Source organism: Nycticebus coucang, chromosome 9 (assembly GCF_027406575.1).
Source record: "Nycticebus coucang isolate mNycCou1 chromosome 9, mNycCou1.pri, whole genome shotgun sequence".
Lineage (NCBI taxonomy): Eukaryota > Metazoa > Chordata > Mammalia > Primates > Lorisidae > Nycticebus > Nycticebus coucang.
The window spans coordinates 30,179,139-30,192,997 of record NC_069788.1 but is presented as its reverse complement, the minus strand read 5'-3'; the positions used below and the strand labels follow the sequence as shown (position 1 = coordinate 30,192,997).

Below are 13,859 nucleotides of genomic sequence, written 5' to 3'. Positions count from 1 at the left end.
TAGGATTTTAAGGGCACATTTTATTCAACATTGCCATATTTTTTACCTACTCTTGAGTAAGTAAGATGCATCTTTGGTCCAGGTTTGATGCTCGATCTTACTTCTGTTTTTCAGAGTTTACACACAGCACTCGTTTCTCCATTTAATGCAGTATCCATAATCATATTCAATATCGTCACAAAATGTTTTACATACTCCTTTCACTTTTTGGCATCTCTCAAATCTGTACTTTGGTTGAAAGTCACTTCTGGCTGTAATTAAGAAAGATATCTAATGTTATCAGTCTCTTATTGATTTGCTGGAGTTTCTTACCAAGAAAAGACAGAAATTGTTTTAGTCATTAGATAATGTACATGCAAGATGGACGTATGGAACGTCAAGGTGCTTGGCGGCACAATCTCCCAGTCAGAAAATGACTGAACCCCGCAAAAATTTTACTTGCATAAAATGAGGATTACCTTATCTGAGCCTTACATCAATACCATACTTTGGCTCCTAGCGGCTCCTAAAACCCTACTTTGTTTTTCTTAATTTATTAAGACTATATTTACACTCCCATGCTTTCATTAAAATAATTTGTGGAGTTCTTTAAAAGCTTGCGATTTTCAATTTTTTCCATGTTTAAAGCTAATCTTACTGCTTTCCACAGCATCACTTATCTAATGGTTTTGTCCACCAGTCCAGATCTTATTCTTCATTGAAACTTTCTGCCATTCTACTAAAACAAATAAATCTGCCTCTTTCACTAGTCTATAGTAACACTTTACTAGTGAATACCATAACATAATTTAGTACTCAATCATATGTATTTCTTACAAACATTTGTTATGCTATTTTTTCTTATAACCAAAATATAAACCTCTATGTAAGAGTTATAATTACTCCTGATTCTTGCTCTGACCTGTTGTATTCCAATAATTGGAATATAGTGGCCCTGCAAGTACCTAATGATGCAGTCATTTACTGAGAAAACTAAAATACTTAAGCCATACACACAGAAATGCAGTTTTGTTGTACACTACATGTCTAACAAAAAGGAGGAGCCCCACATTAGTTTAGTTTCTTACAAATCATCTAACACAATAAAAAGATGTTCTGCTATTCCTAAATTACAGCTACATATTCATACATTAAGCTACAGTAAATGGAAGAAAATAATTTGGTTAGTTTAGGGCTTTATTATTCTTAATGTTTCAATTGCACTGCAGTAATGCTAGAATGTCAAAGAGACTTTAAATTTTGTATATGCATAGGGAAAAATAAATATTTTCATTAAAATTTGGAGAATGTAGTGACTGGACTTAGGATTTAAATTAGATGATTTCTACTCATAAAACCTAATTGTCTGCAAAGAATCCAACTGAAATTTAGAAAGATATTTTATAACACAATATGATGGGCATTGATTTGAGTTCCTAGTATTTTCCAAGCAATATGTTCAAAGGTGGACAGAAATGACAGTATTTATTGTCCTTAATAAAGTTGGTTGAAAAGACAAAAAAAGCTAAAGTGGAGGAGACTGTAGGGTGAATTTGACAGGCGAATATATTTGCCTTTTTAGGGAATAGTAAGCTAATTCATGAAAATAAAATAACTCATGACTCATGAGTTTTGGTGAAATTTTAATCCTTCTCTACATATTTGACATAGTAGAAAGTAGGGTGTGAAATGCAAGTTCACGTTTCACTTTTTTTTTTTTTTAATCTGTTGCTAGTATGGGTACTTTTTAAGCTAATGAATGTTTCTGGGTCATTGTATTTTGTCAGCCCACCAAATATAATTTGATTTTTAAGAAATAGTAAAATTAGAAAAAGAAGTATAGATTTATAGGAAACATTAGCAAATTAAAAATGTACAAATGTTTTAAATTTATCATTATTTTAAACAATAATAATGTTTTGAGTCATGAAGAAATCTCTATAGAACCACAAGGAAACAAAAGGAATGCGTTGTAACATTGGTTCTATTACTTATTATTTATCAGCTTTGTCATGTGTAAATTATGAAAGGGAATAACACCTCCGTATTGTTATGAAAACTATGTAAAGTGTATGAAAGCAATTTAAGCAATTTTCAAACTGTGAAGTACTATGCAAACACCATCCGTGAGTACATTTACATGAGGTGACTGGACTGCGGTGACATATACCCATAAAAGCAAAAGGAAGTGACTGGAAGAAGGAGGCATCGATCGCATCTCTTTCACTCACATTTACTTCTGCACGTTTTGTATATCACTGGAGAACTGGGACCCATGATAACAACTTTTCACAAAAAAAGGAGAAATGTAAATGTTAGTTTGGGGGCTCAATCAGGGGAACATATTCCAGAAAGTTTTCCAGTAGTCTTGGTGAGAGTTAGGCAGAATGCATATAGTGGGCTTTTACCCTGATGGCCATGAGATCCTCCTTACACATGGGTGGTGGGGATAACCCTATGAGGAAACTAAGCGTGAAAAGCTTATTGGCTCAGCCCTACTATGAAGCTAAATTATAGCTTTCACATGAAGGCTATAACCCAAGTATAACACAAGACTATGGGGAAAGGGCCAAGGGATGGGAAGGGAGGGGGGAGGTTAGGGTGGAGGGAGGGTGATGGGTGGGACCACCACTAAGGTGCATCTTAGAATGGGTACAGGCGAAACTTACTAAAGGCAGAATACAAATGTCTACATACAATAACTAAGAAAATGCCATGAAGGCTACGTTGAACAGTTTGATGAGAATATTTCAGATCGTATATGAAACCCGCACATTGTACCCCTTGATTGCACTAATGTACACAGCTATGATTTAACAATAATTGAAAAAAAAAAAGCTTATTGGCTCCAAGTACCTCATTCAGCATTAGTTTTCCCAAATTCTGAGGGGCTTTCTTTATACCATCAAGCTAAATCTGGCATACATCTCCCCAGTTCTTAGCAAATAACTTTTATGAAGGTGACTTCACCTATTTTATTATGCTCCACTAAAATAGGCAGAGTTGAAAGTAGAAGAAGACAGGTTTTGAAAGATTTTCCCTCCTGCCGGGTACAAGCTGAGATCAAGGCAGGAGCAAGGCCACGGATCAGTTAACACTTTCAAAGGGGATACTATTTCAAAATCAGGTAGTAATATTAAAAATTTCCAAATCACTTTTTCTGCCACCCATATACTCCCAATTCTTATTTATTTTGTGTGGGAAAGAGGTTCTTGGATTACTTGTTATTAAACTACTGTTAGAAGAGAAAAAAACATAAATAAGAATGTACCTGATGGTTTTATATCTATTTTAGGTAACATAAAACGATTAAAGTGTTTTGTTAAATTTTGTTTAAAAGTAAACAAAGGTATGTCCAAATTTTGCACGTCCAAAATTAAACTAGTCTAACTCAAACTTGTTCCATCTAATATTCTCTCTACCTTAGTCAATGGCAAACTTGATATTTCTATTTGCTCAGGCAAGGAATCTTGAAGTTTTCTTGACCCTTTCTTTTTCTGACAGTCAAAATTCAATCTCTCATGAAATCTAGCTAACTCTACCTTTAACGTATCTAGAATTTTACCATTCCTCTTATTTTCATTGTTATGAACTGAGATCCCATAATCTGCCATGTACATTTGTTTCACCGCATGTTATTTTAATAGCCTCCTAACTCACTGAAGCATTTAGTCTTTTCAAAAACAAAATTTAAATCATGTCTTTCCTCTAGCTAAATCCCTCTAGATTCCTCTCAGAACAGAAGTAAAATCCTGTCTCATTTTAACATTTTTCAAATGTTACCAGATCTTTAGAGCCCCATAGAAAATCACATTTAAAATTACTAGATCCCATCAGGATTTGGGGTCCTTCCATCCTGCTTTGCTCTCTTTTATGTAACCTTTTTCATCTGACATACTACAAAATTTGCTTATTTATTATATTCACTCTTTATTTATCTTGACTCACTAGAATACGCACTCCATAAAGACAGGGAATGTTGTCTGTTTTGTTTATAGATATGTCCCAATGTTATTGAACTCTGACTCATTTATTGAATGGGTAACTAATAGGAAAGTCATGTTGAATGAATCACCTGACTTATGTATTATCCATATTATGAACTGACATTAATCTTTTGAGGGGACTATCCCACGTCTTATTCAGGTTTGAACTCTATCCCATTGGGTAAACAATCAATATTAGTTCCTTCATCCAGGAACTGTTATTTTTTAGCTCCAAATCCAAAAACCTGGATATTGTGCCCGGGAAGAAGTCATTTATGAAATATTTCCTGAATAAATAAATGTCCAGTTGGAATTAGATTTTGTTCTTGAGGTAAAATAAATCTGAAAATAGGTTGGGTTTGAATACATAATATCAAGTAGGATTCTAATTTCTCTCCTAGTCAGTGCTGGAATTTATGGTGATAAATCTTAGTTCAATATAATATTTTTAATTGAATCATGGGTATTGGACTAGCAAATAACAGTAAAAAAAGCCAATACTTAATGTCTAACTTAATCAGGGTCACAGCTGAAGACTCACAGAAAACTGGATGGCACCTGTGGCTCAAAGGAGTAGGGCACCTGCTCCACATATTGGAGGTGGTGGGTTCAAACCTGGCCCTGGCCAAAAACTGCAGAAAAAAAAAATCTCACAGAAAACTAAAAAGTGAAGGTACATACACTATCATGACATCATGACAGTTTATGTTCTGGGCAAAAGGAGGGAAAATGTAAAACTTTTAGTTTTTAAAACTAACCAATTTAAGATTATCCAGCTCTTTTGTAAGTGTACACAGTGAAATTATACTGTATTAAGAGGAAATTTCCAGAATTCTTCCTATTTATAAGCATTTGCTTTTTTAGGGAAGAGTCATTCTATTGTTGCTAAATTACAAAGTTGGACACATGGAAATTCTGGTGACAGAGTAATTAGTGAAACATTTTTTTCTTATGAAAATATGCTACAGAATTTCATCAAAGAGTTTTTAGTCTTGATATTGCACACATAAAACACTTAAAAAGATTTTTCTCAGGAAAGGAAATTAATTTAGTTCATGTACATAGGTTCACATTTTCCTTAAATTTATGTTTGTCCCTTGAACTGAGTTCAGAAGCTGGAGACTTTAATGTATATTTGACTTAGGAAAGGAAAGACCATCTCACAAATGTAGGTGGTTGTGGTTCCTTTATGTACCAGTAATCACCACAGCCTTGTTAATGTGCACAGATGCTTCAGGAGTTTGCTGGAAAATCTCCCATCATCTTCAACTTCTCAGTGACCCCTCAGAAGCTCAATTTTTATTTTCCCCATGTTGATAGTATAAGTGTTAGGCCTCTTAATTCTGCTTTATGAGTCTTAAGGTAATGATGGCTCAGTCTCTGGCTAGGTAAGATAAGTACTAATAAAATTTTTATTTTAGGCATTTAATTTTATTAACCTTTTTATTGACTTGATCAATGTATTCATTACCCAAAAGTTAGATTGACTTTTTTCCTCTGGGGCCGTATACATTATAATAGATGACAATTTTGAATAGATATTATTTTTATAAGATACAAAAATATTATTTGCTAACTGAAAATGTAACTTATTTTTTAATTGTTTCTTTTTTATTTTTTTTAATCTTTGTGACAATGAGTGCTTATGAATCAAAGGTTCTTAGCTAGGTGTGAATTTGTTCCCTCCCCCAAAGAGGATATTTGGCAATATGGTAGACATTTTTAATTATCACATTTAGATAAAAGGATGCCATTATCATCAGGTAAAGGCCAAGGATACTATAAAACATACAATGAAGAAGATAGGTTTCATAATAAAGAATTATATATACCAAAATATCAATTGTACCTAGGTTGAGAAATTGTGGTAGTGAATATTGTTAAAAAAAAATTGGAGATATTTACATTTCAAGGGAACACACTGAATAATTGAAGACTATTTTAAGTTATTAAAATCTATGAAAAATTATACCTTAATGCCCCAATATGTCATTAGGAAAGAATTGCTTCATAATCAACACACATTTCTTAAAAGGAACCACTAAAATTAATTAGTCCTTTGTGATATAAATATAAATATATCAATTTTCTCTAAACAGAAAAACGAATGTCTCCATCATGTCAATGTTATAATGCTTATTATGAAAATACTTACATCTCATATCTGCATTTTATCTGCAATAAGGAAAGAGAATGGATTCACAGAGATTCCATAATAAAAATATCCAGATAATAGCTGGCTCTGGGGAATCTTTGATTTATTATCTTTTTCTGAGCCTAAATCTGACCCCCATTCAATAAATTTTGGTTTGCTTTCATTAATCGCCAAAATATTGAGTTTCATTGGGAGGGGGGCTTCCGCTCTTATGTTGTAGTATTGATAACGTTTCTTGAGAATTTTCAATTAATACAAGTTGCTGAATTCCTAATATCATAAAAATAACAGAATTGGCATTTTTGAATGGAGACTGTATGAGATACAGATACATTGTTGAGATGTTGTTGGGGGAAATAACTCTGAATCCTCAGGGAAACAGGAACTGAGGCCCAGCGAGGCTGAACAGCGGAGCTTACTGCTCCTTTCTTTTGTTGTGTGTTTCCTCAGACAGGGCCATGCCCAGGAATGAAGAGCTGAATTAAACTCCTGGCCAGAGTTTCTGACTTCTGAGGCATAAATATGTAGTTTTGTAGAGTCTCTTCTTCTTCCTGAAATTCTTCTCTTCCCTTTGTACTCCCTTTCCTATTTATTGACACATATTTTTCTCTTCTAAGTAAGTAGGAGTGAACGCTGAAGTTGGTTGTGATTGTCCTGTGCTCTACCATTCATATATTCTGTACTCCTCTCTCTTTAGCTCTGTCTCTCTCTCAACGTCTCCCAAATCGAGTATAGTTATATGTTTTCACTGGGTAATCTGTAGAGCAGTGTTTAAGAAAAGAACAGCACATTTCTACTTAACTTATATCTTAGAAATAACGTTTCTTAAAATATTCGATATAGGGTTTCCCACAGCAATACTCATGTCAACTAACACGAGACACATAGAACTTAGGGGAGTTCTTGAGGAAATTCTGTAACATAAATTCTGCTACTTCTGGTACCAAGAAATCAAGAGAAAAATGCAACATAAAGGCACCAGATTTGGGTGAGACATAGAACCACTTTGGCATGGCTCAATAATACATTTTATTTAATTATTTGGGTATTATGGAGACACATAGGCCTTGAAGGACGTTCTGAGAAGGCTTAGTAACAATGGTCCTCTGTTCTTGGAGCATATGTCTCTTCTCTTCTGCCGTCCTTATACCTGCAAGCAGCAGTGAGATCCGGGTCTTATGCAGTAAGCAATTCTAACTTCATTTTCGTGGCACTGAGTTTTACATTGACCATTACCCTTTCTGCATTCTCTCCTCAAATCCAAGCTACCATACTCGGGATATCTCCTTCTGGCTGTAAGAAGGAAAGAATGACTGAAATTAGCAATCTAGCTACGACACACCAATGTTTTAAAAGGAGAACGTCCGGGAAGCAAAAGATTATAGGGTGAAAATTTTCACTTACTAAGGAAAGTTTAAGTGAAACTATTGTTCTTTGGTACAAAGTACATCCTAGAAATCAGAAAGTGTCTTGGACCTCAGGTAGGTGTTTGAATTCGCACCTTTATAAGTGCCTGGATAGTGGCCCAAGGATGGTTCCCAAAACTTGATGGTGATTCATCCCTATCAGGCTCCATCTCTCCAGTCATCGAATTGTATCTGGGCTGTTCCTTTTTTACTCTTGAAGTCATGTCTATACCAAATATTGTACTTTATGAATATTGTTCTTTAAGAAATTTCCACTCTGACTTGATTTTACCTTTTTAAAATGTTGCAAACTAGGCAATGGGGGCAATTTGTCTGAATGCCCATAACTCCACTGAGTATTTTGGGATTTACTTTCCAAAAGAAATGATCGAACTCAGATTCAAGTCTAAGGACTGCACTGATTAAAAAAAAGGGGGTGGGGGTAGTGACTAGAAGGTGTAGTTGTCATTAGCCATCATGGGGTTTATAAAATTACCTTTCACCATAAAGTTTCTGAAATAATAGTAACTTAAAAAGAATCTATCCTAATTATTGTTTGAATTGTTAATATTTTCAGTTAGGAATCTATCATCTATGATCATGTGGCCAAATCCATCCTGCCACCTGTTTTTTTAAGTAATTGTATTGACACATAGCCACACATTTGTGAACATCTTGTCTACAATTGCTTTTGCATTAAAATGACATAGTTGAGATGATAGGGTTCATAAAACCTAATATATTTATTATCTCAATTATTTCTAGGAAAAGTTTGCTAACTCCTGCTCCTGATTCTTTTTCTCATTAAACATGAAAGAATGAGGATGAGGGGAGCGTGGTGGCTCACGCCTGTAATCCCAGCACTCTGGGAGGTTGACGCAGGTAGATTGCTTGAGCTCACGTGTTCAAGCCCAGGCTCAGCCAAAGCGAGACCTTGTCTCTACTAAAAATAGAAAAACCGAGCCAAGAGGATTGCTTGAGCCTGAGTTGGAGGTTGCTGTGAGCTATGATGCCATGGCACTGTACAAAGGGTAACAGCTTGAGACTCTGCTTCAAAAAAAACAAACAAAAAAAACAGGGGGGGATTTGTAGTTGGGGGGTCACAAGACCCTTCTGAAAATGTTGGAAATGCTGTTATGTAGGAGACACTTTTCCATGTCCTGAAGAGCAACACTGGAACTAAAATTCGCGCATTCTAAAAAATACAGAATTCAGCGTAATACAAAAAATGACTTTGTCACAGTCAAAGTGATAAGAAAAGGCACATGTTTCATTTTGAAACTTGAAGACTGACTCTCATTAGAAGTTTAACTAGGAGTTTGGATATTCTTGGGGGTTTGAGACACTGCTTTTATAAGCTTCTAAGTCAAATATTTTTGGCTAGGTATCTCAAATTATACTGTGACCCATGTGTTTTCAGAGGTCTTTTTAGTGTGTGTGTATATATATACATATACACATATATGTGTATATGTATGTATGCATTTTATATATATAATATAAATTATATAAACATATAATTATATATAAGTTATTAACATATAATTATATAATATAAATTATATACATACAATTTTTAATATATATATTATCTATATATGTATAATTTTCTATATGTTGTCACTCCACTTATGGTAACTTTAAGGACAACCAGTGTAGAAAAATCTTAAGTTCTGAGGTGGTTTACCAGAGGGTGGAGTCAAATATTTCTTATAAAAAAATCAAATAAATTTTGCCACTCTTTCCTGCCTTTTACTAGGTTTTGACATACTATTCAATTTCTTTAAAGGCCAGACCTTTCTGCTTAGACATTCTGTCGCATTTCCAATGACTGGGAGGTGAGGGCAAATAGTGATGCCTACCAGTGGGTGACAGACTCAGAGCTACACTGTCTGTATCATTGATACAATAGCTCATATAACTTGACATTCACTCTCTTTTCACTATAACTGAAGCCATAGAGAACATGAAGTAACTTAAAAACATGAAGGCATAAAAGAACAGAGCTTAAGTTTTCACTTCCAAATATCATTACTTATTCTAAAATTTCAGAGGAGTTATTATGAAACCCACATTTGATTCCTCAGTGATAGAAACTTGAATCACACTCCCCTTAGCCAAGAGTTCTGTCATGTGACACTGTTGTTAATACTCCACCTCGAAATGACCTTATCCCATCTCTTATTCATTCTGTGTCTTATTTCACCTTTCTAAAATATTATTGTCTTCTTTCGCCCCATTCTGATGCTGTATGTGTCTTTAAGCTTGTCTTTGGATTGCCAGTATTCATCTTTGTAAGTGTCTAGCCACAATAGTATCTATTAAATTTACTCGTTGTTAAGCTCTGTTCCAGGTTGCAGGGCAGTTTTTTACCTGGAGCAAGTTGAACTTTTGGGTTGGACAATTTGCTCTGGGGGGATGTCCTGTGCACTGAAGGATATGGTAGCATCTTTGTCCTATATCTACTCAGGGCCTGTAGTAACAGTCTTGACAACCTAAAAGTTTTCCAGACCTTGCTTGATGTTCCTTTGGGCACAAAGTTACCCTACACTGAGAACCACTGTTCTAGTGATATTGTGATAAGCCAAACAAATATTATCTCTGCCCTGAAGTACATTGTTCAAATACCATCTTCTGTCTAAAATCTCTACTAATCTATTTCAGGAAAGTAATATTTTCCTCCAATTCTCTCTCACTCTACTTTATACGTATCATTCTTATTGCATCATACATTTTAAGATGGTAGAAAATGCTTATTATTTAGGCTACCATTAACCTCCTTAGAATCAGGGAAAAAACATCATCTACCCTTTCAGCACAGAACTACACTTTTCAACATTCAAAATATATGTTGAATTTAAAGAGAAGTGATTATTGACAATAATGCATGTTTCTGTTTAGAAGATAAAGTAAAAAAGGGGGGAATTGTAAAATGACTCCCCAATAATAGGCCTTCTGTTGCATTTGTAACCACTAATTAATGAAAAAAAGCTAAGCTTCTTGAATGGAAATTCCCCTGCATCGAAAATGTGAGCGCTCTTACCTAGGCATCTTTTTATCTGTAACTGTGTGAGTGGGAAGAGAATGAATGTTTATATCTCAATTTTGAATAGGAAATTTCACCACCTAGAAAACTAAAAATGAGATACAAAAACAACTAAGGAACTCTAAGAGTTCCACACATATCATATTTATTTTTACTTCATTTATTTAGTTCAACTGCCATATGTTGGTGAACTATAAGGTGAAAGATATCATTGTAATTGATTTTTTTAAAAAAATTCTATACTGAATATGAAAATACTGAAATATGAATCATACCTATTTTCATTTTGTGGAAAATGTGTAGTTTGTTTTTTCTGTTTTTTACTATGATGTTTTTTGTTTGTTTGTTTGTTTTTTGTCAGTAATGGTAGGAGTTCTTTAAAGGTCTGGTCTATATGTGATAAAAATGGACAATTGACCTCACTGTGAAAATATAAGAAAAAAATATACAAAAAATTATTAACATTGATGTTGTAATTTGTGTCACTCAACTGGCTTATAATTTGTAAGTCAACAGGGCCCATACTTTTTAAGTTTTGTTGAATACATGCATAAATAACTTTAGTTGTAGGCAGGAATACCTGATATGGCTGAAAGGAAAAAGATAAAAAAGGTTTAGCATACAGGTGAAGGGCACACTTATAACTTTGGCTCAATCTGTATAAAAAACAAAATATGTAAAAAAAAAAAAAAAAGCATTTGCACCTCTAATATTCTGAAATTAAAAAAAATTAATATTAGTAGATTATGTAAAAAATGTTTAGCATAGTGATTTTGTTAATGTTAGCTACTGTTGAAATTTGAAAAAAGAAAAAATCTATTAAATGCAAAATCTGCATGAATCTGTATTGAATTTATTTTTGTTTTTATGAAGAGCTGGAAAAAATCCAGAGATCCTCTTTAAAATAATTTTGAAATGGAGGAGGAGAAAGTTATTCTATTATTTAAATTGACTCCATTACTTTGGTACTTCATTGATGTCTGGCCCTGATACAGAATTTTGTCCCCTTGCTACTATTAAATGATAATTTATAAGTTTATTACGTGTGGATTTTTAGATTGTCATGAGGGTTTCATTAATACTCATAATCAGAGAACAAATTAACTAAATTAACTTAGTCTCTTAGACTAACATTATGATTTCTGGTGGGTCATAAACAAAAAGAAAACAGCCAGATATTGAAAAGAAGTATTGTCTTGAGAATCACTAAGTATAAATCTGATTTCATTGCCACTATCATAAACTGGGTAGACTTAAGCTCATTCTTCAGACTCTTCATAGGAAGGGAATAGACCTGATGATCTCTTTATCTCCAAGATTTATTGCATAGTAGTCTATTTCTGTGCAATTAATACTTACACATTCATTCAGCAGAAGAAAAGCTTGTTACAACCTGATGTGAAAGGATAGTCCCTGAAGGAGGGATCTCACCAAAAATAGAGCTTGTATACAAGGTCTTACTCAATATTCCTGTGATCTGCAGCACTCAAAGACAAAAGGTGGTGACAAGAAAAACTTAAAGAAAGAGCAACAGGGCATAAAATTTGACTGCAGTACCAAGGGTTTCTGCTGCTGAGGAGCAGGCTATTGGTACAGGTTAATAAGATAGAAAAGGTAACTAGATCTCTAGTGCTGAGCAAATATCTCTTGCCAGTTGATTAGTAATTGTAATTTTTTCAGTAAGGTAGGGAATCCATCGATAATAGATGCTAAATCATTGTTAACTGGATGGAGGTGATGGAACTAAGACAGTAACTATTTTTTGAACGTTTTGTTTCAAAATAATTTTAGATTTACAGAAGAGTTGCAAAGATAATAGAGATCAACTTCCCCTTACATCTCCTATAACATGGTAATGGTTATTAAGATTAAAAAAGATAGTATTGCTGCAATACTATTTACAAAACTACACTTTATTCACATTTCACTAATTTTCCCACTATTGTCTTTTTTTCTCTGTTCTGGAGTTCAGTTAAAAGTATCACATTGCATTTTGAGTAATAATGTTTTAACCCCAATGTTATTTTCAAACTTGTAAGAAGAAAAACCTCTGTCTTCTCAAATTCATTAGTACACATACACCCATAAATATTTGCATATTACCTGGTAAAATTGTGACCCAAAAGAGCAGAATAAAGAAAAAAAGAAGAATCTTCATGGTAGAGAATTTCCTAGAAAAAAAATTGTCTACAGATCTTCTTTTTCAAGTCAGTTGTTTTGAAATAAGGAAACCGAGATCTGTTTTATTTATAGATTCTCTAGGGAAGTACTTTTAACTACTGAGGCTTACCAAGAGCAAGAACATTTGTATGCTTGGTTGAATATTGCCACGCTTAAAGAATGTGGCCAAGAAATTATTATTCATAAAAGTAAAGCTTGCTTGTGTTACCTAAAATAGACTTGCATAGAGAAACAATCTTTAAGGGGCTTTTATAAGTGCTCTGTGTTTGGATTGCTAAAACATCAAGGTGAAAAAGCAACAGCAATTTGATCCTCTATTTATTTTATACACACTGCTAAATATTCCAATGCCCTAGTATTGAATTGTTGAATTTGTGAATCAGAGCATTTATAGCTAGAAATCTTCATTGATATCATTTTTGTTTTATAGATGAAATAATAAGAACCAAAGAGGTTGATTTTATTTCAATTAATATAATATGCAATGATTTAAATAATCAGAAAATTCTGCCTTTACTAACATGTAGTATATATTCTAAAAATAAGTCTTTAAGTATATTTATAAATTATATAATAAATAATTTTATTTCAAAACTTCATATTTAATATTTTTAATTTTGCTTATGGAGTTGAAAGTTCCATATCTGATCCAACTTACATGGTTACAGAATCAGATAAGTGAAGAATAGCTAGAAGTTTTGCCCTGAGTGCAGAAGCCAATGCCATAAAGAAAAGCAATTATTCAATTCTCTCCTACCACAGAGTTAACAGAAATTCTAGGACATTGGCTCCCAACTTTAGCTACATAAGAATTCCCAGGAGAACTTGTTAAAGCCAGATTTCAGGGTCCCACCCCTAGCATTGCTAATATAGTAGGTCTGATTTTATAAATAATATCCTAGAATGCTAATGCTACTTAAAGGGGCCACATATTGCTCTAGGAAACTTGATACACTCGTTCGATAAACTCACCCCCCAAAAATGAGTCACAGAATTGTGGAATTCATAGAAGAGAATATAAAGAATTGAGGCTGCTTGGATATTCTAATCAAATACACTCATGTTACAGGTAAGAAAAGCAAAATCAAGATAAATCAATTTACTTG

General features: G+C 33.6%; 1 protein-coding gene across 1 annotated transcript; it reads right to left on the bottom strand.

Moving 5' to 3' along the window:
• Positions 1-117: 117 nt before the first annotated feature.
• LOC128594924 (beta-defensin 110) lies at positions 118-12,778 on the bottom strand. The gene is made up of 2 exons (XM_053603836.1): positions 12,676-12,778; positions 118-251 (listed from the first exon to the last, which is right to left on the bottom strand). Exons 1-2 carry the CDS (start codon positions 12,728-12,730, stop codon positions 118-120), a joined length of 189 nt encoding a protein of 62 aa, XP_053459811.1. The 5' UTR covers positions 12,731-12,778.
• Between the last annotated feature and the right edge of the window lie 1,081 nt (positions 12,779-13,859).